The sequence below is a fragment of the Osmerus mordax genome, chromosome 12 (assembly GCF_038355195.1).
Source record: "Osmerus mordax isolate fOsmMor3 chromosome 12, fOsmMor3.pri, whole genome shotgun sequence".
NCBI lineage: Eukaryota > Metazoa > Chordata > Actinopteri > Osmeriformes > Osmeridae > Osmerus > Osmerus mordax.
This window is the reverse complement of record NC_090061.1, coordinates 17,010,427-17,035,962: the sequence shown is the minus strand read 5'-3', so window position 1 is coordinate 17,035,962 and position 25,536 is coordinate 17,010,427. Positions and strand designations below refer to the sequence as shown.

At 40.5% G+C, this 25,536-nt stretch overlaps 1 protein-coding gene across 2 annotated transcripts; it reads right to left on the bottom strand.

Moving 5' to 3' along the window:
* Positions 1 to 91: 91 nt before the first annotated feature.
* Positions 92 to 18,985, bottom strand: LOC136954338 (myelin proteolipid protein-like). 2 transcript variants are annotated; one of them, XM_067247948.1, is made up of 7 exons: positions 18,735 to 18,803; positions 16,651 to 16,837; positions 16,072 to 16,228; positions 15,504 to 15,672; positions 4,211 to 4,284; positions 3,082 to 3,147; positions 92 to 394 (listed from the first exon to the last, which is right to left on the bottom strand). In XM_067247948.1, the coding sequence occupies exons 1-7, from the start codon at positions 18,736 to 18,738 to the stop codon at positions 221 to 223; spliced, it is 831 nt and encodes a 276-aa protein (XP_067104049.1). In that variant the 5' UTR covers positions 18,739 to 18,803; the 3' UTR covers positions 92 to 220. The 2 variants fall into 2 exon arrangements, with proteins under 2 accessions (XP_067104049.1, XP_067104050.1); XM_067247949.1 differs by lacking the exon at positions 92 to 394 and adding an exon at positions 1,820 to 2,187 and having other exon boundaries at positions 18,735 to 18,985.
* Positions 18,986 to 25,536: the final 6,551 nt, after the last annotated feature.

Here is a 25,536-nt window from a genome sequence, read left to right as displayed (position 1 = left end):
AACAAAGACAAAAAGAGGATCAGTACAACAGCTTTCCAAATTAATTTTTCATTTGACATTTTAAATCCTCAAAGAATAACTCAGTGTGGTCAGAATATTCTGAATATAACTTGAGAATGTCTCAAAATAAATTGTTTTACAGCCTTTTAACAGTCTATTTTGTACCACAAATTGAGTTGGCACATTGGAGAGGTCGAAATTTTGCGACTTGGCAATGGGATTAGTTTCTTAGTGAAGATGAGGAAGAGGGTGTGTGTGGCGCATAGGGAGAGAACAAGCTCCCCCCTCTGTCTTTGAGCAGTTTCCCATACAGGGTGTAGCTCTTTTCCTCCTCTCTCTCCCTCTGGTCGCTCAGAGACCCCCTGCTCACTGCCAGCTGGATACTCCAGAGTACCTGGGGAGGAGGGAGAGTGATACCTGATACTTATGGGGTACACTGAACTCACTTTTACATTTTTGGAACTGTACCAATAATCCCATTGAGGTGCACTAAATCTAATGCAATTGACAGAATTGTTGTCAGTTTGGTTTGACCTGGTCTCTTGGAACACACAACACTGTGGAATATTAAGGATCAGAACCAGGGATATGAAACCACATGATCCCCTACATGCCCTGAGAGTAGATGACCCACAAAACCCCAGAACATTTTTTACTTTCCTAGTAGTTTCCGAGCAAGTCACAGGACAACAGAGAATACTCTAGGATGGTAAATATCATAACAAATATACCTTAGGAGCAAGCCAAGGAATCTTCCACACACACACAACCAGATGTAGGCTTACCAAGGAACAATTTACAGTTTGTCTTGAAATGTAGGCCCATATTTTTATTAACAAATATTACCAACATGGCATCATAAAACACTGAGCAAACAGAGCCAGCCACTAACTATATGACTCATCTAAATAACATGGCTTGTTAGTACACATAGTGCTTTTGTTTTTGCAGGGTTGTTAAGATTAGTACATTTATCTACAGTACATAAAATGCACATGTATTATACAATAACTACATGTTATCCTATAAAATTACCGATTATATTATAATAATAGTCTGTCTCACCCACACTTTACAGCAGGGCAGTGGACCACTTACAGAGATCACATACATGAAAGCAAATTAAGGTAACCCAGTCTGATGTGCCTCACAGTTAGGACTGTTGGAGTAAAGAAGATCAAACACAAGAATTTGACAATTTCCCTAGCTCTGGTGGTATCAGTCCTTTTACAGTCCTCTAAATAAATCCAGGTGGAAATGTATAGCATGCTTTCCATTTCCCTAAAATGTTTTGTTTTATTTTTAAACTTCTTCCAATCAGTTCAAAGTGACTGAAGAAAATGTTTTGTTGGGAGATAAACTTTAATCATGCTCAATCTACCCCCTTCTAACCCTGGTCCTTGAGCCATCATCTCTCTGCAATGCCTCTGGCCCCGCTGTCCCAGGAAGTAGGGCATGTCTTTCAGGGCTGTGAGAAGCCATTCCTTCTCTTTGTCCCTCCCGCCAACCCCTTCACCTACACTGACACCCAACATGACCCTTTGCTATAAACCCTTGAGCAGGTGGGCCCTGGGGCACATATCTGATTGGCTAGCTTTTTAAGTCAGCCTTGCTGCATTGTGATGACTTTTCATTTGCTGGTGAGAAAATCCCCAGAGGTCAGTACAAGACCCCAAACTCACGCTCTTCTAGCAGCATGACAACAAGATGTGAAGGATAGTATCCATGGAAATGCCTTTTTTTAGATGACACCGTGAGTGTTGCATAACTAACAAAAATAAAAGGATATCAAGGCATCTAGTAATTTTAAGTAAGTTAGGTTTGCAAGTATTGTTCACAATAGCAGAGTCAAATGATGAACACGTCCATTTATACATTTAGGAAGACATTTGTGTGGTGTAAATAGGTTCCCCTGAACCCCAACATAAGACTTTGAAGAAACAGGGAAAGGTTGTTTGGGCTGGGATACAGGGGAGACAGTATAGAACAATGTTCATGGGTCCAAGCAGCCGTCTCCATAGAGGCGGGGAAAGGGAAGAGAGGACAGGGAGTCCCAGTTGTTCCTCTAGCTCTCAGTGTTGTGTTGTAGAGCAGGAAGAAAAGAGACTAACACCTTGTGCCTATGCCCTTTCTCCCGAGGTACCGGAGAACAGCAAAGTTATAGGTGGTGGAGACTATGTAGGTGAGCTGGAGAGAGAGAGAGAGAAAGAAAAAAAGAAACAAAACAGTACTCAGTGCTTGAACAGACCCAATAACCATTTGAACCCTTGTGCTGCCTTCGGGTCACATGACCCGAAGGTTTGCAACGAACCATCGTTGTGTTTACCCAATTTTACCCAATATAAAAACGAATAAAAAGCATTTTATTTTAACCTTCGCGATGCGGGGGGTCTGAGACAGCTCGACGGGAAAATGCTTTACTTTGTTTTTGTATGCAGTAAAGTTGTCGCAATACGACGGTGGGTCACAATGACTGATGGGTCACAGTGACCCGAAGATACACAAGGGTTAAACTCCTCCCGTTTTCTGGTATAAGCGCTATAACTATCACTTATCTGTTACCATAGATGTGATTTGAGATCTAATAGCCTCATTCATATACCAAGACACCATAAATATATAAGAACCTCTAAGAGGCATCAAGCTATAAATGACCGTTTCATCAGCTGGAAAATTGCCAAATAGTATTACAGCACTGTTGAGCTGTTTGGATCAGCTGAGACTGGAGCGTGAACAGAGGGCAGCAGTCAGTTCAGACATGCAGGACTGAGATGCCTGAACGCCTACACAGTATGTCACTGACGGTCACACGGAAACGTGGACTACAAACTCCCCACTGTGGACCAACGAGGAGACAGACACATGTCCTGTTTCACTACACTAGAGATGCATTCTTCCTTCCTTAAAGTGATCTCTGGATAGGTGAGAGCCTGCGATTCTTCACACAGGTTCCACATATGTATTCCCCCCCATTTAGTGCAGTGACCTTTAAGGAAGGGAGGGTGAAAATCAGGATCTATCTGTATTGAAGCGGGGCTGGACAGGTTCTTGACCCTGCCCAGTTGAGACTTACTCACTCACCAGCGCCAGGAGGGTGATGCCAGCTCCAGCAAATGCAGCGATATAGAGGTCATACGTCATCCGGAACTTTAGAAGGAGCACAGCAAAGTATCAAAACATCGAATACAGTTTATTGCAGTTCTACCAAATTTGACAGTACAGTTATGTGTCACTGTGTCTGCACAGATGAAGGGTCAATGGATTGATTCAATTTACTTGAAAAATCCCAAAGGAAATTCCACAATGATGGATATTTATCAATTCCTGGTCCACTTCTGGACTCGCATTCAAGTGTGTCCAGTCCTGTGTCTACTCTGCCAGTGTCCCACCAGAAGCGCATTTTTCTGTGCAGGTCACTATAGGATTTCTATAGCAAATTTAAGTTAGTGGCGCTTTGTGGCAATTCAAAGCCGGTGGATTCCTGCCTTTAGTGTGTGTGAGAGAGTGTGTGGTAGAGAGAGAGTGTGTGGTAGAGAGAGAGAGAGAGAGAGTGTGGTAGAGAGAGAGAGAGTGTGTGAGAGAAAGTTTTCGAAGAAAGAAAGTTGTTCACATACTCATCTATGCACATTAGTTTAGGACATTTATCCATTATATTTCAACTTCATTTGACCCCTGAGGGCAATTGGTTTTGCCACAAGACATATAAAACCGACATAGATAGTACAAGACTATAAAATACAAAAAGCCTACATATATTATAAAACCATCATCAAAATATATCAATGAAGAACACCATCACTACCATCTATCCCCCTGGCCGGGGTCAGAAGGGAAAGTGCGGTGGGAATGAACAAGTGCCTGTATCGCTCTTTACAGGGGGGTATCTGAACCGGGAGCCAGAAGGTGGGATCTCAGTGAAGGTCAACTTTACAGCTGACCTTCACTATTTTGGAAAGAGTAGATTTGGCCTTTCTGAGATTGCCATTCTAGCAGATTACAGAAAATGTTATACAAACTCAGTGTAGAATTTGTAAAAAGGGTCATGAGGGTCTTATCAACATGGAACTTTGACAAGTTTACAAAGGCAGAACAGTCCTTGCTGACCCGTTAATTCTGTGTTGGGGTTGAAATTCAAATTATCGTCACTCAAGCTGCTCAGGTACTTGTGTGTCTCTACAACATCTACCATGTACGGTATTACCAATCTCACCTCTCTGGTTTTACACACAGTGGATAGTGTCATCCCACAGGCCTTCCCTGGCATGGCGTTCCAGGGAAGCAGCCCTGAAAGAAAAAACGTTTAATTCGGAACCACAAGGAAGACATATTAGATAAAGCACACATAGAACAGTTCCACGTGGAAGGCTCGTATAGGCTTTTCTGCATCTTGTAATGATGTACATAGGTCAACTTTGAGAGAGTCTCTAGCCATAATTAACGATTCCCTGCACAACAAAGTATACAAATTAAAAGGACACAATGTCCTCATATGTAAAATGTACAGAGCCCCTGAAAAAAAAGGAAACTTTCTCTTCCAGACAAAATATATTAGATGGTTTCAAGTTTACGTGCCATTTATATTTACAGGTATGGCTACATCTGAATTAGCTGGGACTGCTCCACTACTAACTAAGTTAGGCTACTTAAAGCCACCTTACACTCATAAAGTATGTTCTAAATGCCATAAATGCTGCCAATTAATAATTGACGTAACAACTTATTGTAAATGGTCAGTAGCCTAGTCTATCCATTAAGGTAGGCCACTCTGAAGCATGTACACTGCCTGCTTCATTTGATCTTGATAGGCTAAGCATTCTGTAGCAAATAATAACAGTAAACCCACTTTTTATTAATTAAAACTATTTCAGCATAATAATGCACCTAAAATACAAACCTGAGCAAGGGCAGCAATCGCTATCGAATAAACAGACATGTGCAATTTAGCAAGCAGGGAAAGAATACAAACAACAAAAATCGCCAGTTAACTTGATTTAAATTTGCAAGAACTATAGACTACAATAACAGGCTTAAATGAACTGACAACATCAGTTATACGACTTACAGTTCTCAAGGACGCACACACGCAATCTCAACTGCGGTGTGAAGCGCATGTCGGTGCAATTCTCCGACATGCACTCTAACAATCACTGCTGATAGACGGCCTAAAATTTTGTCTGATTTCTGATACCGTGGCGGCAGAAATTTAGCCATAGAGGAAACATTGCACTATATATTATCATTCCAGAACTTTCATTCCAGCGGAACGACAGTTTAGTGGCCACTCTGTCCATTTGCGCACCTCACAGTTGCGTATTGATCAGACAAGAAGACACGCTTATCAACTCGATTACTATTGATCAAAACAGAAAGAAGGTTCGGCTGTAGCCTACTTGAACCATCCAATTGAGAACATATTCGCTGACATGCATTGCACGCGTGATGAACACAGCTTTTTTAAATTTTCTTCATTGCAGACTTTTTTTGCCTTTGGCACTGGGGATTTGTCATTGGCGCTCGGGAAAACAGCTTTGGCGCGCGCCAAAATGTTCTCTATGCAGGAAATACCCTGTATAGGTATTATTAGGATTCCTCCATGAGGAGGAAATCTATTGTTATTGTTAGTTGGGTGTGCTTTGCCTTCGGCAAGGGCACAACCTTTGTTCTCTCACATATATTATCTATTATTGTGATTGTTTTCCTGTTTATCTTTATTATTGTTGGAATGCTGCTTCAGCATTCCAAGTATTATTCTTTGAATCTTTAATCAACTTATTATTTTTCTTCTATTTCTTCCGTGGCACCTTTCAGCGCCTTCAAATCTTCAGCTATTAAAACCGCTCAGCTATCAAAAAATTCAGCAGTGTCAGGCCATTCCTGCTATGACTTTTCAGCTTTGTACCTCTTATGCTTGAATTAATATAAATCAATATTCATAATATTTTTAACATGGGTTTCCAATGGAGTTTCTTTCAAATCCTCTCCAACTTCTTTAAACTTCTTCAACTTCCAAATCCTTCTTCTTCCTCAATCTTTCAGCTAGAGCCACCATTTAAACTTTAAGATGTTGACAAAACCCTAAACAATTTTTAAATAATTCATCTTTTTTCAATATCACTGATTATGTTTCATGACTTTTTCAAGCCGTTTCTGAGATTTACATGGGTGTGTACGTGAAACCCTAGAGTGCAGACTGAAACACTTAGAGTGGAGGCCTGAGCTTCGGATGTCATTGAAAAAATATTTCTAGTTTGCCAGCATTGCCACAATTTCCGCTCTTCATGCTTCATTTATGGATCAATAGATAGCTAATTTTGTGCTGGTCGTAGACAGTTGTCTGTTGAATCCAACAGACGTACACATTTGTTCAGAGCCCTACGAAAGCAAGACAAAGTCCAACTGTCGCCCCATAGAGACCAATGCAAATCTGGTGACAAAATCGTCAGAGAAAGCAAAAAGAACAAGATTTTGAAACTGCCGGTAGAGTCATATTTCTGACCGCACAGACATATAAGGGACATCTCTGGTTTCGGCAGAGTCTTGGGTCTCGGAAAATATCCTTATTTTTTGGGATTGGACGTATAGTTTTGCGTCTACGTTAACTTGTTTGAGGTGTGGATTCTAGCTACATTTCTGTTATTCTCTGCCCTCAGCGCGTTATCTTGTTCCTTCGGTTTTCTCTGACGAATTTTACCCACCTCTCCATTGAAGTTAGTGAGAGAATTTGAAAGGCTGCTCTCGCTTCAAGGCTCATAGCTGAAAATGTGATTCGAAATCTCTTTAGTAGTTACATTGGCTGAAAGAGGACACGTTTTCCTACATTTTAAGGTATAACTTGTTTCTGTAAGTTAAACTATATGAACGTTAGAGGAATTTGTTTGACAATTTAGTTGAATATTCATAAAAATCAAGAAGGAGCAAAATGTTGATGTATTTGAAACTGTCAATTCAAAATTGGCTGAATATTTGAAAAAGCTGAATCATTTGGGAATAGCTGAATGTCTTGTGAACATTTTAAAGGTTGAATGGTGTCTCTACCTGAAAGTATGCTGAAGTAGTTAAGTTTGAAAGAGGAGGAAGCTTTTTTAATGATTTGAAAGGATTTACCATTACTTTTAAAGGGAGAATAATTTGCACAAAAACCTTAATATATTAAAAAGTATAAAAGTGAGAAATGAGAAAAGTCATAGCACACATCTCCTGAAGGAGCTGAACGTTTTGATTCCAAAATTGTAGGAATCGGTGAAAGTATGCAGGACTAGTTAAAGGACACGGAAGAACTAAGAAGTTGGAACTAGAAAGTGCATTTCCTGCAGAAAATGCGTTGGAATGCTGAAATATGAATTATCGAAGAAATAATAGTAGTAGAATAGTAGAATTTCAAGAGGCAGTGTGGAAGCTGAACTGCATCATCTAACAAAGCTAAGAGCTTAAATAGCCTACAATGCGGGAGAAGCTGAAAGCTGAACTGTTCAACTGTAGAAGTAGTAGAAGTAGTATATTCGTTTTAGTAGCTGAAATTATAGTGCTCTGTAATAGTGGAAATTCAAGTGGCACTGTGTAGATCTGAGTAGTCAAGAGATGTGGTTTTAATACAATTTATTTAGATTATACAATTACGTAATATTAAACAAAGCTTTGCTGATCAGTCATTACGAAGGAGGTGCTATAGCCACAGGTCGTTCGCAAGAGTGATGAAAAACATCCCTAAAACCCTGCCTTATATAAACTTTAGATCAAATGGTTCTTCTGATGGTCAATCTATCAATGTAGCAAACTCTGTGATTGGTCAGCACTGCTCAGTGACAGTTTGACTCCATACCAAGTGTCCCACAGTTCTTTGATGCCCCAGCTCCCTCTCTAAAGAAGGAGATGGTTAATGATACACAAACAGGACACAATCTCCTTGGCCAAAAGGTTAGGTCAGCTCGCTCAACTGAGATAACAATCTCCCCCAACCCCCAGACCTAACTAAGACCCTCTGGCTCTTACATTTACATTTAGTCATTTAGCAGACGCTCTTATCCAGAGCGACTTACAGTAAGTACTGGGACATTCCCCCGAGGCAAGTAGGGTGAAGTGCCTTGCCCAAGGACACAACGTCAGTTGGCATGACCGGGAATCGAACTGGCAACCTTCGGATTACTAGCCCGATTCCCTCACCGCTCAGCCACCTGACTCCCTAGTTAGTTAGGGCTCTTAGTTAGGTATCATAAAACAACACCATAAATACCTTAAGACAATCTAAGTGTCCATTCTACAGAGTAAACCACACCACAGAGCCTCAGTTTCTAACATTCGTCTGTCTATAACAAAGGAACTTACTTTTTACCGCTTAAAGAAACATAGATATTGTAACTATGTCAAAAACTGCCATAACAGCTCTTAGTCTTTTAATGAGACGAGTTGACTGAATAGCTCTGTCTTGTGACTCCACAAATCACCTGTGTGAGAGACTGAGTGGTGCGTGTCTGTCGTTGCCACGGGGACGACAGACACGCACCACCCAGTCTCTCACACAGGTGATTGGTGCTTTGACTTGACCATGAGAAACCCGATTACAAGCAATTGTCGGTTTATGCCAATAATACGATTACTCCGTTTACATATGGAATTAGTTATGCGATTACTCAATAAACGCGTCTACATGATTCTTTTTTATTAATCGTTGTATGTATGCTCCATGGACGAAACTTGCACCATCATCCTTCTGCAACAAAGTGTCGCAGTGTCTTCCTGTATCGGCCCTACTGCTGTATGTTTCATTCCATCAACACATTGAATCCTACTAAGAAAGCCGAGTAAACGCACTCAATGATAGGCTACATCTGCTACTGCTATTACTATGCCAACTATAATTTCAGCTGTTAAAACTATAATATTCTTGTTACGACTAGCTAGCCTACTTCTTCTGTTTAACAGTTCTCCCGCATTGTAGGCTATTTTAGCTCTTAGCTTTGTTAGATGATGCAGTTTAGCTTCCACACTGCCTCTTTTGTGACTCACACATTTTTCAAATTCATTTCAGCTTGCGGGTATTTCTCACTTTTATACTTTTTAAAATATTAAGGTTTTTGTGCAAATTATTCTCCCTTTAGAAGTAATGGTACATCCTTTCAAATCATTGTTGGAATGCTGCTCCAGACCCTTTCAAAAATACCTTTTGGTTGCTTTGAAGCTTCAGCTTATAACTTTCTACTAAATTCTCACTATTTTCAGTTTTTTTGCATGGTCAGCTATCCCCATTCAGGTTTTCAGCATTCTCACTGCTGTTTCGCAGGAACAGCCTTTTCTAGTTATTTTCGCGCCCCTAAGGATGCCTCAATATTTGGACAACATACACAACGGCACCCCGTTGTGTATGTTGTCAAAAGGTTCGTCTTGGTAGCGATTGCGTTGGTTGTATTTTATTTACATTCCGTTGGATGGTTTAAATTCAAATTACGTTTTTGTGGCGAAAAGTGAAACTAACAGTGGCTAACCTGCTAGCCACAGTCACTGACGTTACTAACGTCACTACGTCACGAAAAGACGCGTGACTACCTGTAGCAGAACATTCGTTTCGCATCTGTTAACTTGGGGGATAGCTAGGCTAACTATAGCTTTACTGCAAGGCAGCTGCAGAAACGCCACAAGCAAGAGGCCAGGGTGATAACTATTTACTCATTTTACTTTTTGATGTGAAACACAATTGTGAAATGTAATGTACAATATTAGCTGATATTAAGGAAGTAGGCCCACATCTACTTTCGGAAACGGTAGTCTACTATTTCACTGAAGCGTTAGGTGCGTTCGACATGGCCTGCGGCTGCATGAAACGACCGGTGAGAGTAGCCGCTTGCAGTCGGGGAGGAGTTGAAAACGGCTCTGCAAAGTCGGACATTCCAGCTTCTCGTGGTCTGCTGCGTTGACGTCAGTCATGGCGGACCAAGCGCTGTTTGCTTACTTTATTTATAATTAAACTTAGTCTTTCCGTTAGTGAAGAGGCGGACTAAAACCCTTCAACTATTTTTTTATTCAATTAAACTGTTTGGTCAGGATTTGAGCGTTGGCGAAACTGAAGGTGTCAGAATAATTACAAAAAACGTGTCAAAGTTGTCTTGTGTGAGTCTGGCCAATCATGAAATAGCTGTGTCGTCATTAGAACCTGTGCAGTTGCTCTTAAGAAAATGCGCACAGCTACACAGCCGGCAGTTCTCGAATCGATCTCACGGTACTTTGATGGCTACGTCACAGTGACCTAGCCTCGGCGCCGTCTCAAGTCGGACAAAAAGTCTAACCAGAATTCACTGTTTCAAGTCAGCCGCCTGCAGCCGGCTGCAGCGCTGCATGAAGTCAGGTCATGTCGAACGCACCTATTAGCATCATGACATTAGCCTCTGTTGCCCGGGCAACACATACTACAGTGGTCTATGATGCATCTGTTTTCAATCGTTAAAATAAACATTCCTCACAAATACATTTTCGTTGTAGGATTTATTATTACATTACATTACAATTAAACGATTTGTTGGTGAAATTATCCTTACCTGTGGTTTCAAACCAGTGTTGCTCACTGCAACGCTGTAGCCTACGCGAGACACACTACAAAAACATCTACACAGCTGTTTAGGAAGTCAAACGGCGACAGAACATGTTCGGCACTCCCCTTACTTAAATCAAAAGTCTTTCAATAGGTGAAACTATCTGACTACTAACCTGAACTTCATTGCCACAGCCTAAACTTTGTCAATCTGTTCATGAAAATAATTAATTTCAGCCTAAACCGTACAACGGAACATTGAATCGAATTCAACCAACGCAATCGCAACCAAGACGAACACAGCAGTAGTCTAGTACCGTACTGTAGTAGTACAATTTACCGGGGCAGCTTCTCCACACAGGGCTATATCGCATTTTGCGTTGTTACTGACAATGATCGCTACCAGTGAGCTTTTTATGAATGAGCGATTTTCCACTAAATAAATGTCAAGCTTATTTACGTTTTTGGGGGCATATTTTCAGTTTTCAGATGGTAGCTACTGTTTGAATCGCGATTCCATCTTCTACTGCCGGTAACGTTGTGGAATAATCTTCAAAGGTATGGAGGATTATAGGGGCCAAAACTAAATAAATAAATACTTGGATAAATAAATAATTATATAACACAAAGCTTAAATAAATGACTAATTACAATGACTAATAATTAAATGACTACAACATATATAAATTACAAATTAAATGAGACACTAAATATATAAATGTTACGTGTATTTGTGTGTATATATATTTACGTTTTAATGTGTTCACATTTATTTATAGTTACATTTATTTATTTATACTTACATTTATCCACGGTGTTATGGAGGACCAAACCTGCCATATTTACAATTGAATGAATGAATAAATAAATAAATAAATAAATGTCCACATCCATGCATTTAGACTGAAATAAATGAATATATGTATTAATTAATGCACAATTGTCAATCAATAGTTACTCATTCATTCATTCATTGTTCCCAATATGATAATCAGAGGAGGCCAGTAGGCGTGGAAACTGACGTTCAGACAATCAATCCAGAGCCATAGATTCAATCTAGCTAACGCCTGGGACACACTGGCTGAGAAGCGCCCTGAAGCGCCACAATCTGCTACGAATGACGCGATGCTGTTGACACTAGACGCGCATTTCTCCACGCCGGTCACCAAGCCTTTCACCTTCCCTGAGCTTTCCTTTAATACATGTAAAGCTGACATGGTACATAAACATGGCATAGGCTACAGGCTAATTACGCAACTTGTTGCTCCAACAACTGTCGCAACAGCATCCCATTCCCAACATAACGTGGCAATGTTTGTCTTTTGTTGCCTTAGTCTTTGTAAAATACGTGCTGTGGGGCATACAACTCCATGTAGGACTAGCTACATTTCCTCTTCGATGATTAACTTTGTGTCGTCAATCTTCACAAATTTCTCTTCTAATTGATTGGGGGCTATGACAGATTGTCTATCTCGCTCTTACACACAGGACAAAAATGTTGGTTTGACAATCAACAATCAGGATTTTTTATTTTTAAATGTTTACATTTTGAGAATTGATCGGATATCGTTTTTATCGGGGTAAACACATGGTTGGCCGGTCAGCGTAGTGAAGTTGGGTGTTAAGTGATAGCCCACAACTAACATAGTCAATTCTTTATAACATGTTTGTTTATCCAAATATCATATGGTGAATTAAATGTTTGTTTTCAACGAGGTCGGCCAGCCTGGCCATGTAGGCTATGTTGTCCATAAAAACGATATCCGCTTCGCAGCCAGTGTGTCCCAGGCGTTAGCTAGATTGAATCTATGGCACTGGATTGATTGCAATGTCTGAATGTCAGTTTCCACGCCTACTGGCCTCCTCTCATTATCATATTGGGAACAATGAATGAATGAATAAATGAATAAATGAATAAATGAATAAATGAATAAATGAATAAATGAATAAATGAATAAATGAATAAATGAATAAATGTAAAATATATGTAACTATTGATTGACAATTGTGCATTAATTAATACATATATTCGTTTATTTCTGTCTAAATGCATGGATGTGGACATTTATTCATTCATTCATTTGTAAATATGGCAGGTTTGGTCCTCCATACGGTGTAACTTGCTGCAGCAAAATAAATCCGTCGTCTACGTCACCAAGTCAGGGGGCGGGTTTAAGCCTCTGATTGGTGAATGAACAGTATTACACACCAGGCATGCTCAACCAGTTGATCAAGCTCTCTTCGATCTAGAGGGATCCTCTATCGCCTCACTCTGCAGCTGCGAGGTGTGTGCGATACTGCAAAATGTGGTATTGATCCGATACCAAAGAGTAAATACAGGGCCATACGGCGCCCCTGCCAATACCAATATTGCTGATTTGCAATATAACTTTTTACTTAGAAAAACAGTTTATCTACCTTTGTGTCGAAGGCGCAATGCCTCATAATTTATAAAGTGAATGCAACATCAATATGAAAATTTGAATTAAAATTTACAATTTCATGATCATTTAATGATTTTTCCTTTAATTACTTGTTCGTGATTATGGTCATAATAAAACACAGGACAAAGAGTTTTGTCAAAAATACTGTTAGTGTGTGCCGCTGAGTCGTATCAATCAATAGGCTACTGATACCTACGTTGGTATCGATACTATCAGTCTTGAGATCGATTCGCCCACCCCCTATGCTGTACCATCTCGCCGAGGATCGTGAACACATTTTCATTGATGTCTGTGTCAGTCAGGGCCGATATCATTGCTATAATTTCAGCGAAGCTCTCAATATGATGTAAAAAAAAAAAAGTGAATTGGCAGTTGCCTCCATCTCTTCAGCTACCGACAAAATTTCGACCACTGTAGCATGCAATATTTCATTCATTGAATCCGCACTAGGTGCTGCCATCTTGAATGAGTCAAAAGCAGTCGATTCAAGTTGAACCACCAATCAGAGGCTTAAACCCGCCCCCTGACTTGGTGACGTAGACGACGGATTTATTTTGCTGCAGCAAGTTACACTGTGGATAAATGTAAGGATAAATAAATAAATGTAAGTATAAATAATTAAATGTGAACACATTAAAACGTAAATATCTATATATATATTTACATATATATATTAGTGGTGGGCCGTTATCGGCGTTAACGCGCTGCGACTTATCGCCGTTAATCTATTCTCAAAGTTGGGTTGGGAGCTGGGTCTATACTACGCAAGCTATGATGACTTTCACCTTGATATTTTAGCGCGGATATATACCTAGCCGAATTGCACTGTAGGGGGCGAGAACGAGTCTTCGAACCTGTGTGTACGCCTTGTGTATGAAATTATCACATCAAACTTGACGTGCTACCATGGATGCAGCTATGAAGCCGCCTGGTTTGCTTCAGGGAAAATGTATTTTTATGAAGCTTCCCAATGGAAACCTCGACAAGTCTAAGGTTGTTTGCACCTTGTGCTATGCGGAATTAGTTTACTGTAAGAGTTCTTCCAGTCTCAAATACCACTGAAACGCAAAGCATCCCTTAGCTAATGCGGAAGATGCCGGGCCAAGCACTGATGTAGCGCAGGGGAAGAGTCGTCGTCAAACTACGGTGTTTGCCTGCAACCGAGGCTAGCCTGTCAGCACAGCTCTATCAGCCAAGCTAACGAATCTAATAAACAGTTAATAAAAACAAGTACACCTTATTGAACATAATTTATGTTCATCACCAATTATCATAGTAGAACAGCTTTCTCAAGCAGTTTGTGATGCATTTTGGAAACAGGAGATGAGCTCCTGGTCTAATGCGCCACCTGGCTTGAGAAACCCGTTCTCAAAGACTTACTTTTAGTCATTATTTGGGTAGCACACATATTCTGAATGCCTTCGGCGGAATTCAAATGAGCCATTTTAATCTAGATTAACGCCAAGATTACAGTGAGATTAATCTAGATAAAATAAAAAAATCTATGCCCACCACTAATATATATACACACACAAATACATGTAACATTTATATATTTAGTGTCTCATTTAATTTGTAATTTATATATTTTGTATGTCAATTAGGCATTTCATTATATAATTAGTCATTTATTTAAGCTTTATGTTATATAATTATTTATTTATCCAAGTATTTATTTATTTAGTTTTGGCCCCTATAATCCTCCATACAAAGGGGCTTCTTTATTAATGAATGAATGCAATATGAGTAGGCTAAATGCCTGAAAATATCACGAGAAGGGAAAGACTTAGAAGGACGTTTAAGTCATAGAGATTAGGTCAATTTTTACACCGGTCTGCCAAATGTATTTGTTTTGATTCAGCTATGAGACTGCCTCTTGCAGGGGAAATGAGAAGACATCTATTTCATTCTACACTTCACTCGTATTTTGAGTTGTAAATGAACATAAAAAAAAGATGCTTTTAAATCTATGTAATCTTTATAAATATTAAGTATACATTTTTAAATAAAATATACAGAAATATCAGTTGTAAAAATGTCATTAAAAAACGGACCCCTGTGCAACCGACGCAAGCAAGCACACCCTATAATTTCCCCAGAAATTGTACCCTCTCTAGTTAAATATAAGAGTTGTCAACGTTGCTAATTGTGTATGTATATACGCCAGCATGTTTAACAAGTCCCATTTACCAAAACAGTTACGCCTAAATGTACCGTAAATTAAGTGAAACGATAGTCTTTGCTCTGCTTTACTAGGGCCTATATTAATCGCCTAGTGTTAGGTCTATAACATTCATAAAAATAGGCTACAAGTCAATAATAAAACAGTAGCATACATGTAAACGATACAAGTGTCTTGAATGAAGGCAATGAAGCTATAGGTAATGCTATACACACACCAGAAACTGTAACGAGAAACTTCTCACTCGGACAAGAAAGTTTCACGTTCCAATGGGAAAGTGTTTCTATTTTCTCAAGTCCCATCAGGGCCTCCATAAATAAGACAATGCATTTGGAGCGTGGAAGAAAGGTGCGCGTACCGTACTGGCGAGCATCGATGCAGAGCTGGTTGATGCTGGCCGGCGTCTCGGTCAGTACAGTAATGGTATGACAGGTAGCATCCATGTTGTAACAGAAGTAAACAGGAAGTGCCGAGAAGGCAAACACCAGGAGCCACAAAACAGCCAAGACGTAGGTCACCACAATGAACTGTGATTGGAAAAAAAGGGCCGACCGACAGGCAAACATACAAGTTATTGATCCTGGGATCTATGGCATAAAATATCTATGGTTTAGAATCTAACTTTTTCCCCTCCATTTTTGCATAACATCCTAAACACCTCAACCCTGTAATCCTAGAAGGCAGGCATAGGCTGCATCTCCATCCTCCACTATGCCACCTCTCCTCCACCCTTCTACTCCTCCTCTTTCATTGCACCATCTTCAAGTCTCTCCATTTCCCATCCCTCTCTCATCCACTCCTCACACTTCTCTCTTACTACTGACGAGCAAAGGCACCTACCTCCTCTCCAAAACTCAATATCTCCCTCCCCAAGGAACTTGGAGCAGCATTCCCATACACACACACACACACACACACAGTCTGACCATGGAACTGAGGCAGCGTCCACACATGGTGCTCCTGAACTCTCCGAAGGTCTGGCGTGTGGCACTGGTTGTGTAGAAGCCCTCAGCCAGAAGCACAATGCAGTAGAGGAAGAAGAAGGAGGCCAGGCCATAAATGATATACTGAAAATACTGGATACTGGAGTGCAAGGGAGAGAGAAATGGAGAAGATGAAACATTATTTTGGCCTTCTACACCACCTGGACACACACATTTTACTGTAAAGTGTGTGTACAGTAAGTACAGTATGATTGCCCCGAGGCAAGTAGGGTGAAGTGCCTTGCCCAAGGACACATCATTTTGCACGGCCGGGGAATCGAACCAGCAACCTTCTGATTACTAGCCTGATTCCCTAACCGCTCAGCCACCTGACACATATGCTTTCAAAATATAATTCATGATATTGTGAAAGACATGTATTAAAGGTGGAGGACATCCTGACCAGGGTGAGTTAATCCCTTCAACTGCAGAAGACTTCAAAAATACCTAAACAAGATTATTGTGTCTGCCTAGAAACCCTGTCTAGGACCAAGCCCTGGAGAAGCAGCCCTGGAGACTCACAGGTAGGCCAGGGTAATGTAGTCCTGGAGGTTACGGGCAAAGTAGGTCTCAATGAGCCTCTCTGTCTCTGTGAGGGCCTGATGGCCACAGCCGCAGAAGAGAGCAATGCCAGAGAAACACAGCAGGGTGGCTACAAGGGAGGTGTAGGGCACCCCACCCAGACAGCGCATACAGCAGTCATAGCAACCTAGAAATCATACAAAGAAACAGAATTAATACACACACGTATACCTGAAGCAGGCAGCACTATAAAACACAATACATGTCCTCATCTACCTTAACATAAACCCAGTAATTTAATTGAGTTAATTAAATTATATCCAATACAAAACACACAAAAAATAAATAATAGACTAATATACTATGTGTTTTGTATGGGCTGTGATTAATATTTTTCCCAAAATAAATCATGTTTTACATAAATTAATACACAAGTAAGTTATATAAAATATATAAATAAATAACAATCATAAGGGGGAGCAGATTACTTCATTCACTTCACTGTCATTTTCTGTAAACTATGTGACAACATGGCCTCAAAGGCCATGTATCCTCAACAATAGTGTAAAACCAGCAGTGCCCATCCACTGTGCTGTCTAGTCCAGCCCAGATGAAATAAGCTACAGCTATTCTCTAGTTGACCATTCTTTTCTAAAGTCATGTGCTGCTTGAATAGATGCCAAGGCCATGGACCTACGCCTGCAACGACCCCAGCACTCAAGTCATCCCCTACGCACCCAGACACACTATAGGAGTAAAGTGTGAGAAAAGAGGGAGGGCCGAAAGAGAAAGAAGGAGAAAGAGACCGCTTTTGTGACCAGGGAGACAACAGTCTTTGTTCCCTTGTGTGGTAGGGATACAAGAGCCACCAACAAACAAAGACCAGAGCCACCTCCATCCCACACACACACATGCGCACGCACACACATCATTCTCCATTTACTGCCACATATTCCCCATCAGAGATTTATAGGAGATAGTTGTACATTTACATGTATTCATTTAGCAGACGCTTTTATCCAAAGCGACTTCCAAGAGAGAGCTTTACAAAAGCGCATAGGCTGTTGTAGTTGTAGGCTGTAACCATCTGAAAGCTGTCTAAGTATGTGTGGAAACACAGTCACAGGAAGTGGATAAGCAGTGGCTGGTACCATTACAGTTGGCACAGATGGTAAGAGGGGGGCTGGTGGGTGATGTGCCAGCCCAAAGGGTGTGTGTGTGTGAGAGAGACATGCTCTGTGTGATTGCAGGCTGCCATCCAGATTGTATAATCATAGAGGCATGGAAATCTGTTCTCAAGGAATTAAAAAGTTTGACTACATCAACACTGACATCACTCAAATCATTCATACACAACCAATATTTGATATCCATAACTACTCCTTTCTAAAGCGAGTACATTGATGTTTTAAGATGCTACTTAAACGTTTACAAAGTATCCCAGGCTAACATCTTGTAGCACAAGTATCAATACATCCTTTTATCTAGCATGGCACAATTACCTTGAGGGACCTACTTTCCTGTCAAATGACACTAATTTAGTAGGGCTCTCAAATCTCAAGCATCGCCGTGAGACTCACACATTGTATTTCTCACGCTGAGAAGTAGGCCTAAGGGATAACTTGTCCCGCTATATAAAATGTATGGATGATGCGCAGGCTGCATACGGTGCAGGTACATGAAGTTTTCTACCGAGTTGAGCGCCTTCTCGAGTTATACACCCCACCGGTCTCCAAGATTTTAGTGGGCTACCCAAACGTTGACAGGTATGGTAATCACGCGCCAGACTTTTGATTAACTTGAGAGCCCTGACACTAACTTAATTAAACTTAATTAAACGAGTTTAATTTGGTTTATTTAACGTGGAGAGATTAAAGAAAGCAGAGGCGACGAGGGTCTGTCAAGAAGCACCTGTTGCCAATTCAAGCAAATAATCACCACTGCAGCAGATCTCGACTCCGAAACTTAGAAGTAGGCTACACTTGAAATCCCTTATTAGTCATTGTCAGTTGCACTGATAAAATGACACAACGACATCTATGAGGAATTGTGTATTTAAAGTCGACTGCAACTGCTCTACTTACCCATGGCTAGAAGATTGTGCGTTTAATATATGCCCGTAGCCCGTAGCCTTTCGCTGCTCTCCCGCAGCTGGTCCACTGATGATATGCGCGTCTCGTCTTCTCAGCCCCCGGATATCATTCTCATCATGCTCTCTGTTTTACCAACAATGAACACAGTTGCTGACGGCGGAGAGTCGAATCTTACTGACAAAATGTCGCATTCAATGGACTGCGAGCAACTAGAAAGGCTCCGAGAATAATAGAGGGGCCAAGGTTTCTTCTAACACTGGGGATGAATTACTTATGCTAGTTCATTGTTGGTGAGCAGGCAGCACCGTCTTCATTTGCATACCATTACATTGCAAGTGAAGCACTGGGGCCCGTTCTCCGTACGTCGCTAACTCAGTTAGCTGGATTTGATTGTTGACGATTTGTCATTATCTTGGATTGTTCGGTTCTTTGAAGCTCATTCTGGACTTGCTGTCATAGCAACAAGTCCTTTAGCTTAAACCTGCTCGGGAGCAGGTTTATTTTATGTAAACAAGATTTGATTGCGACTATCTAAGCAGAGGTGATACAGGAAGTCTGTCGCAGACATGTCTTGTCCGTTTTTACGATATGAAAAAAACATGCCTGCTTACTGTAATAAGCGATAAAACATCTAACGTGGTCACTGCTATAGGCCTACATTTAATTTGGTCTGTTTTTCCCAGCCCTCTTTCTTGAATTTTGCAGACTGAGGTGTTCCCTGTCGTTCTGATTAAATCTTCAAATTCGGAGTAGCCTTCGGGGCGCCCTTTTTGGCCATGGTGAGCAGCCATAGACTTATGAGAGCAGCCAATAGAAGCGTTGCTGATCAAGGTTTCTACTATCGATACATACCCCCTTTTAGACCAACATATAACTCAATCCAGCTATACTAATCATAAACAACAAGTGTGTTCGAAGAACCGAATTAGCCAGATAAGCAAGATGATGATCTTGGATGTGTCATTTGATCTCGGATGTAATAAGCGACGTACGGAGAACGGCCCCCTGGATTCAGACAGTAACAGTGCGTTCACACTGCAGCGACGCGATGCAAGCGACAACGTGTTTTCCATTCATCTTCTATGGAGCCAGGCAAATCGCTTGCGTGGTGCATTGTGGGTAGCGACGCGACCGAGTTGAGATTTTCTCAACTTTATGCAAATGAGGAGCGATTTTCGCTAGCGATGGCCAATTGGAGTGTTTTCTTGTTTTTTCGTAACGTAGCAACCATGGTGAACATTTCTAGCTTTCTAGGTTTCAAGGTGGAGGAGAAACTAATCGTTTGTGTGGCTGCTTACCCAGTCCTGTACGATACATAACTGTATTCGTACAGAGATGTTAATTTAAAAAAGCGATGCATGGCGCAAGGTTGCCAAAGTTGTTGGTGCTTGTACTTTCAAATTCAGTCTAGTCACATTACGTAACTTCGTTCTGTGGTTCAAGCGATTCGCGTCGCTGCAGTGTGAACGCACTGTAATGTTTACTGGGCTCTCAAGTTTTATCTAAAGTTTGGCGTGAGGTGCTGGTAGGTGGCATAAAACTGTATTCGAGACAGCTCTCAACTCTTCTGAAAATTGCCTTCGCCTCGTCCATTAATTGTGTAATATGGAGTCATGAGGGACAATAACATTTTGCATCTGTATCTATAGCGCATGTAGAAAGTAGCTACAGCAGAAGATCCAACGTTTAGAATTAGTATGATTTCGGTGGTCAGAGTCAAGGAAGTTAATCACCGATCATAGCCACATCGCAAGTTCCACGTCTCAATCATCAGGCACAGTTTTTAACGTCTGTACACGTTTTGACGTCTGTACACGGCCGTTTTTAAAGTCTGTACACGTTTGGACCATCTATGCTTCCATGCTATTGCCCCAGCTAGAAACGTTCCTAGAACGTTCCCAGAACGTTCCCGTTGGTGTAATGGACGTCGCCTTGTAACGTTCCCAGAACGTCCCATGTTGGTCTCAATGTGGAGTTCTTTAAACTTTAGGAGGACTTTATTTCAGGGCCTTTCAGGATTTTCTGGAAATGTTTAGGGAACCATTACAGGACATTTCCGCTGTATCAATGCTACGCTCCACAACATTTGCAGAACCTTTAAGTCACATATCAAACCTTCAGGGGACCAACCTATAATGTGTTTCCGGTCCTTGCATCCCGTTACCTGAACCATTATTGGAACAATATTGCTTCATCTTTGTCAGGGTTGTGACCCTTTGTTGGCCACCAGAGGCCCTCACTGTGTTTTCTTGGTTTTGGTTCTGTTAATCTGGGGCCCGTTCTCCGTACGTCGCTAACTCAGTTAGCTGGATTTGATTGTTGACGATTTGTCATTATCTTGGATTGTTCGGTTCTTCGAAGCTCATCCTGGACTTGCTGTCATAGCAACAGGTCCGTAAACTTAAACCTGCTCGGGAGCAGGTTTATTTTATGTAAACACGATTAGATTGAGGCTTTACAAGCAGAGGTGATACAAGAAGTCTGTCACAGACATGTCTTGTCCGTTTTTACTACAGGAACCTGTTGCAGAAGGTGCAAGAATAATTAGCAGAATTTAACATGAAACCGAATTAATTGCTCATTGCGTGAGGCTCCTTAAGCACAGCGCGATATGCTAGCCTATACTTTTTGAGAGGATAGCCTATCGTTTTTTTGTGAGCAAGATGATAAGCAAGATGATGTCATCTTGGATGTGTCATTTGATCTCGGATGTAATAAGCGACGTACGGAGAACGGGCCCCTGTTCTCATTATGACATTGTTTACACCTGTGCCTTGTTTGTTCTTGTGCTGCCTTCGGGTCACAATGGACCTCATTCACCAAATGTTCTTAAGAACAAATTTGTTCTTAAACCCCACTTACGCAGTTTTCACGAAGATTCTTGCATTCACCAATGTTTTCTTATTTGGGATTTGTTCTTGGGTAAGAACAGAATTTAGGCACACTTACACACAATTGAGAGCTGACATGTTTGCGCAAAATAAGTAGTTATACCGTTTTCGTCCGTTCTAATTTAAAATTGAATTTTTCTCTCCTTTATAATCTTGCAACTAATTATTTGTATTATTTTACACATAATTGTGTTTGTTTTAATAATTACACTACACTTACACTTCTGCTCATTTGTAAAGCACTTTGAATTGCCATGGTGTATGAATTGTGCTAGGCCTATATAAATTAACTAGCCTTGATTTGCCTTCAATTCGAATCAATTATGTTAACGAGGAACCTTGCCATCCAATAATAAGTGACTGATCACAGTATTTATAGGCCCAAAGTAGGCCTATTCCGCATACTAGGACTACACCACACAATGGCTTATTTCCTGCTTCTGCAAAATGTTGCAGATCGTGCCCTGAGGAGGGAACACTATGGAAGCAAATCGTGACCCAAATTTTAAATGAAAAAGCATTTCTGCAAATGCATTTTAATTTTAAGAATGTGGCTGCATTATTTGACTCATAAATGACATTAGTAATCAATCATCCTGTTTGCATTTTAATTTTCTTATTCAAGAGTGCTCAATCTTTCACTTAATTAAAATGAAATAGACATTTGAGATTTAATTTTCAAAATATGCCCGAGCAAATAAATACCAAAATTCAATTTGAAATGTAAAATTTGAAAATTAAAATGCATTTGCAGAAATGCTTTTTCATTTTAAGAATGTGGCTGCATTATTGGACTCATAAATACAATTAGTAATCAATCATTCTATTTGCATTTTCTTCTTCAAGACTGCACATTTCATGCCATAATCAAAAAGAAAACAGGGCGGACATTGCTTTTTCGTTTTCGTGGTCTGCCCGCAAAGTACTGCCCATAATTCAAAAATGAAAAAGCGATCTGAGCGGCGCAGTAGAGTGACGTCAGTAGCCGCTCTTCTTCAGCTCCCTGCTGACCGAGCTACCCATCTTGTTCGGTAGGGGGCGGTGTGCACATCTGCATTGCATTACATTGCAAATGTGCCTGGAAATTTATTGAATTGCCGGGTCTTTAGAGGACGCATCACAGATCATGGCGCTCCCTCAAATATTTGTGCAAACACTGTTAGAATTAGCTGAGCAGGTAGAATCTAATAATATATCTGAGTCTGATGCCCGTGACCGAGTAGAACAAGTCATAGAGAGCTTGGCTGAATACTCTGCTGTCACAGATTTACACATTAATGAGGTTGCCATAGTAAACCTCTGTTCAGTCCTGGAACGGCTGGATGCTGTGGAGCCTCAAATGGAACAAGGAAGACCAACCATCAACATCCCGTTCGAGTCCATTGAAAGCTATTAAATGGTTTAAAAATAAAGGAAATAGCGGAGCTGTTCGGCGTAGGCCACCAGACCACATAGATTTATAACGTAAATCAGTGGCTCCCAAACTTTGTTATCTGCGCACAACCGGGCGGGCGGTTACGTCCGCTGTTCATTCATGGAACGGGGGGGGTTTACGTCCACTGCTATGTCAGACCTCACCCGGCAACAAGGAATTCTGTTTTCTGATTGGCTGAGACCCGTGCCTATATTAATGTGACGGGTGGGCCTGCATCTTGGCACAAAGCTCTCTGATGTTTGGCGCAATTAAAGACAGTTTAAGCCTCAAATCTTTCTCAACAGCATCCGGTCTTTGCCGATGTTTAGTTTTAACTGCTGTCAGAGCAGAGAAATCAGCCTCGCATAGATCAGTTAAATTTTATGTCTTTTCGAATTTTTTCTGAGTATGCACATGGCCCTGCCATCTCATGTCCTTTTATGGGAATTAACGGGGCATTTACCTATGCTAAATAGGAGCAACGGGTTACAGGCTTTCAATTTACGACATATTGGGATTCATCATTCTAAGACAACACCTGCAAACATTTCTGCTGTTTAGGAACATGTCATGAATCACACGTAGACTTTTCTTAGGAACTTTCTTAAGAACAAATGTAAGAAATAACTTAGGAAGATATTGGTGAATGAGGACCAATGACCCAAAGGTTCACAACGACCCATCGTTGTGCTGCAACAACTTTACCCAATACAAAAACGAATAAAAAGCATTTTCTTATAACCTTCGCGCTGTGGGGGGTGTGAGACAGCCTGACGGTTAAAAGAAAATGCTTCACTTTATTTTTGTATGAGGTAAAGTTGTTGCAACACGTGGGGGGGTCACAATGACTGATGGGTCAACAGACCCGAAGATAACACAAGGGTTAAGTGGCTTGGATTCTTAGTTCTGTGCTTAGTTTCTCTCTCACATGCCACAGAGTTAGAGTTCCTTGCTTTTTGACAATCTGCTTTTTGTATATTATTTCTATTTCCAAAAAAAGGACGCATATTTTGGAGTATGCTTTTGGGTCCACACTTCTTTATAGAACATTTGCAGAACCTTTAACATATAAACTAATTACAAGACTTTTGGAGAACCCTTTAAGGGATCCAAACATTGTTATCTTGAAACATCATCAAAATATGTTTAAACATTCTCATTGTTCTTTTTCAGCTTATAGGCTACTGTGGGTGAGCATCGTAATAAACATTACAACACGTGGAATGAAGAATCTTGAATTAAAGTTAATCTAAAATATTTTATTGAAAAAATAAACATAGAAATGATAGGAGAGTCAGAGAGTTAGAGTGAGAGACTGCGAGAACGCTTAATCACGCTTAATTCTTCTGGCGCCCCAGATTCTTCTTCTTGTGCCCCAGATTCTTCTTCTGGTGCCTGGCAAAAAAAAACAACTCTATTAATCTCTCATTGTTGCATTTAATTACACTTAGATGTATAAGATCCAACTATGAGGGAGAGTATTAACCAAATTAACCTTCCGAGCAGTGAATGGATACTTAGGAATGGTTTGCTTGACCCGATGTTAGTTTCCTCAAGGATCACAATGACTCTTGCTTAGAGACTTGTTGCTCTTGTGGTTAGTGGTAACTGTTTTAAATTTTTGTTCTCGCTGTGATATATTGTTTTTATTACTGTTGCTTGCTTTTTTCCACAGGTACACTTGCACTTATAGCGGTTCATGTTGTTTAATTGTAACTTGTTTAACTACATGCTCTTATGGTTCTTCCCTTTGGCACTTACTTTGGTTGTTCACAATGTGTGCTTCATGTTTTGGCTACTCGCGATGTTTTTTGGCTATCTTGTTGTTATGATCAGTGACCTATGCACTTTGTAAAGCTCTCTCTTGGAAGTCGCTTTGGATAAAAGCGTCTGCTAAATGAATAAATGTAATGTAATTGTAAATATGTTTGCCATACAAGAGTGGCTATTGATATGACAAAGTAAGATTTTAACTGGTTAAAATATAGATGTCCATTAATAATAATCAAAGAAAAAGAAACTTTTTAAAAGTGAAAAAGTTAATGGTAAAGTGTTGTAGCCCTCTCACTCAATTCTAATCGTCCTAATAGATCCGCAGCATGGGAGAGGAATTGGTGAAGGTTACTAAAATGTACAAATAATATTTATTTACAATAGCCACAATTCGGGCATATGACTGCCTAGGGTGCAGAGAGGCCTGGTTAGCTTATTATATAGCTATACTGTTATTTGATACATGAAACACATTAACATCACCACCACTGAACACATTATAACAGGTTTATTACAGAGACTTTTCAATTGTATCCGGACAGAGAAATAAACAAAATATACCCGGGGTTTTCTATTGTTATTGTGTGGTACCACAACGTTGGCGCGCTTGTTGGAGCTCTGTAGAGAGAATGTCATTACTCACTGTTCCTCAGCAACAAAAAGCCGTTAGCTAGCAGTCTCGTCCACCCTCAGCGGGAAGTTAGCAACAGTCCAC

Excerpts from the sequence above, each read along its gene's own strand:
- LOC136954338 (XM_067247948.1), bottom strand. Across the intron at positions 15,673-16,071 it reads GACGCTGCCTCAGTTCCATG|TTCATTGTGGTGACCTACGT; the intron begins GTCAGACTGTGT and ends TTCCAATCACAG. Across the intron at positions 3,148-4,210 it reads CTGTGTGTAAAACCAGAGAG|TTCCGGATGACGTATGACCT; the intron begins GTGAGATTGGTA and ends CTCCTTCTAAAG.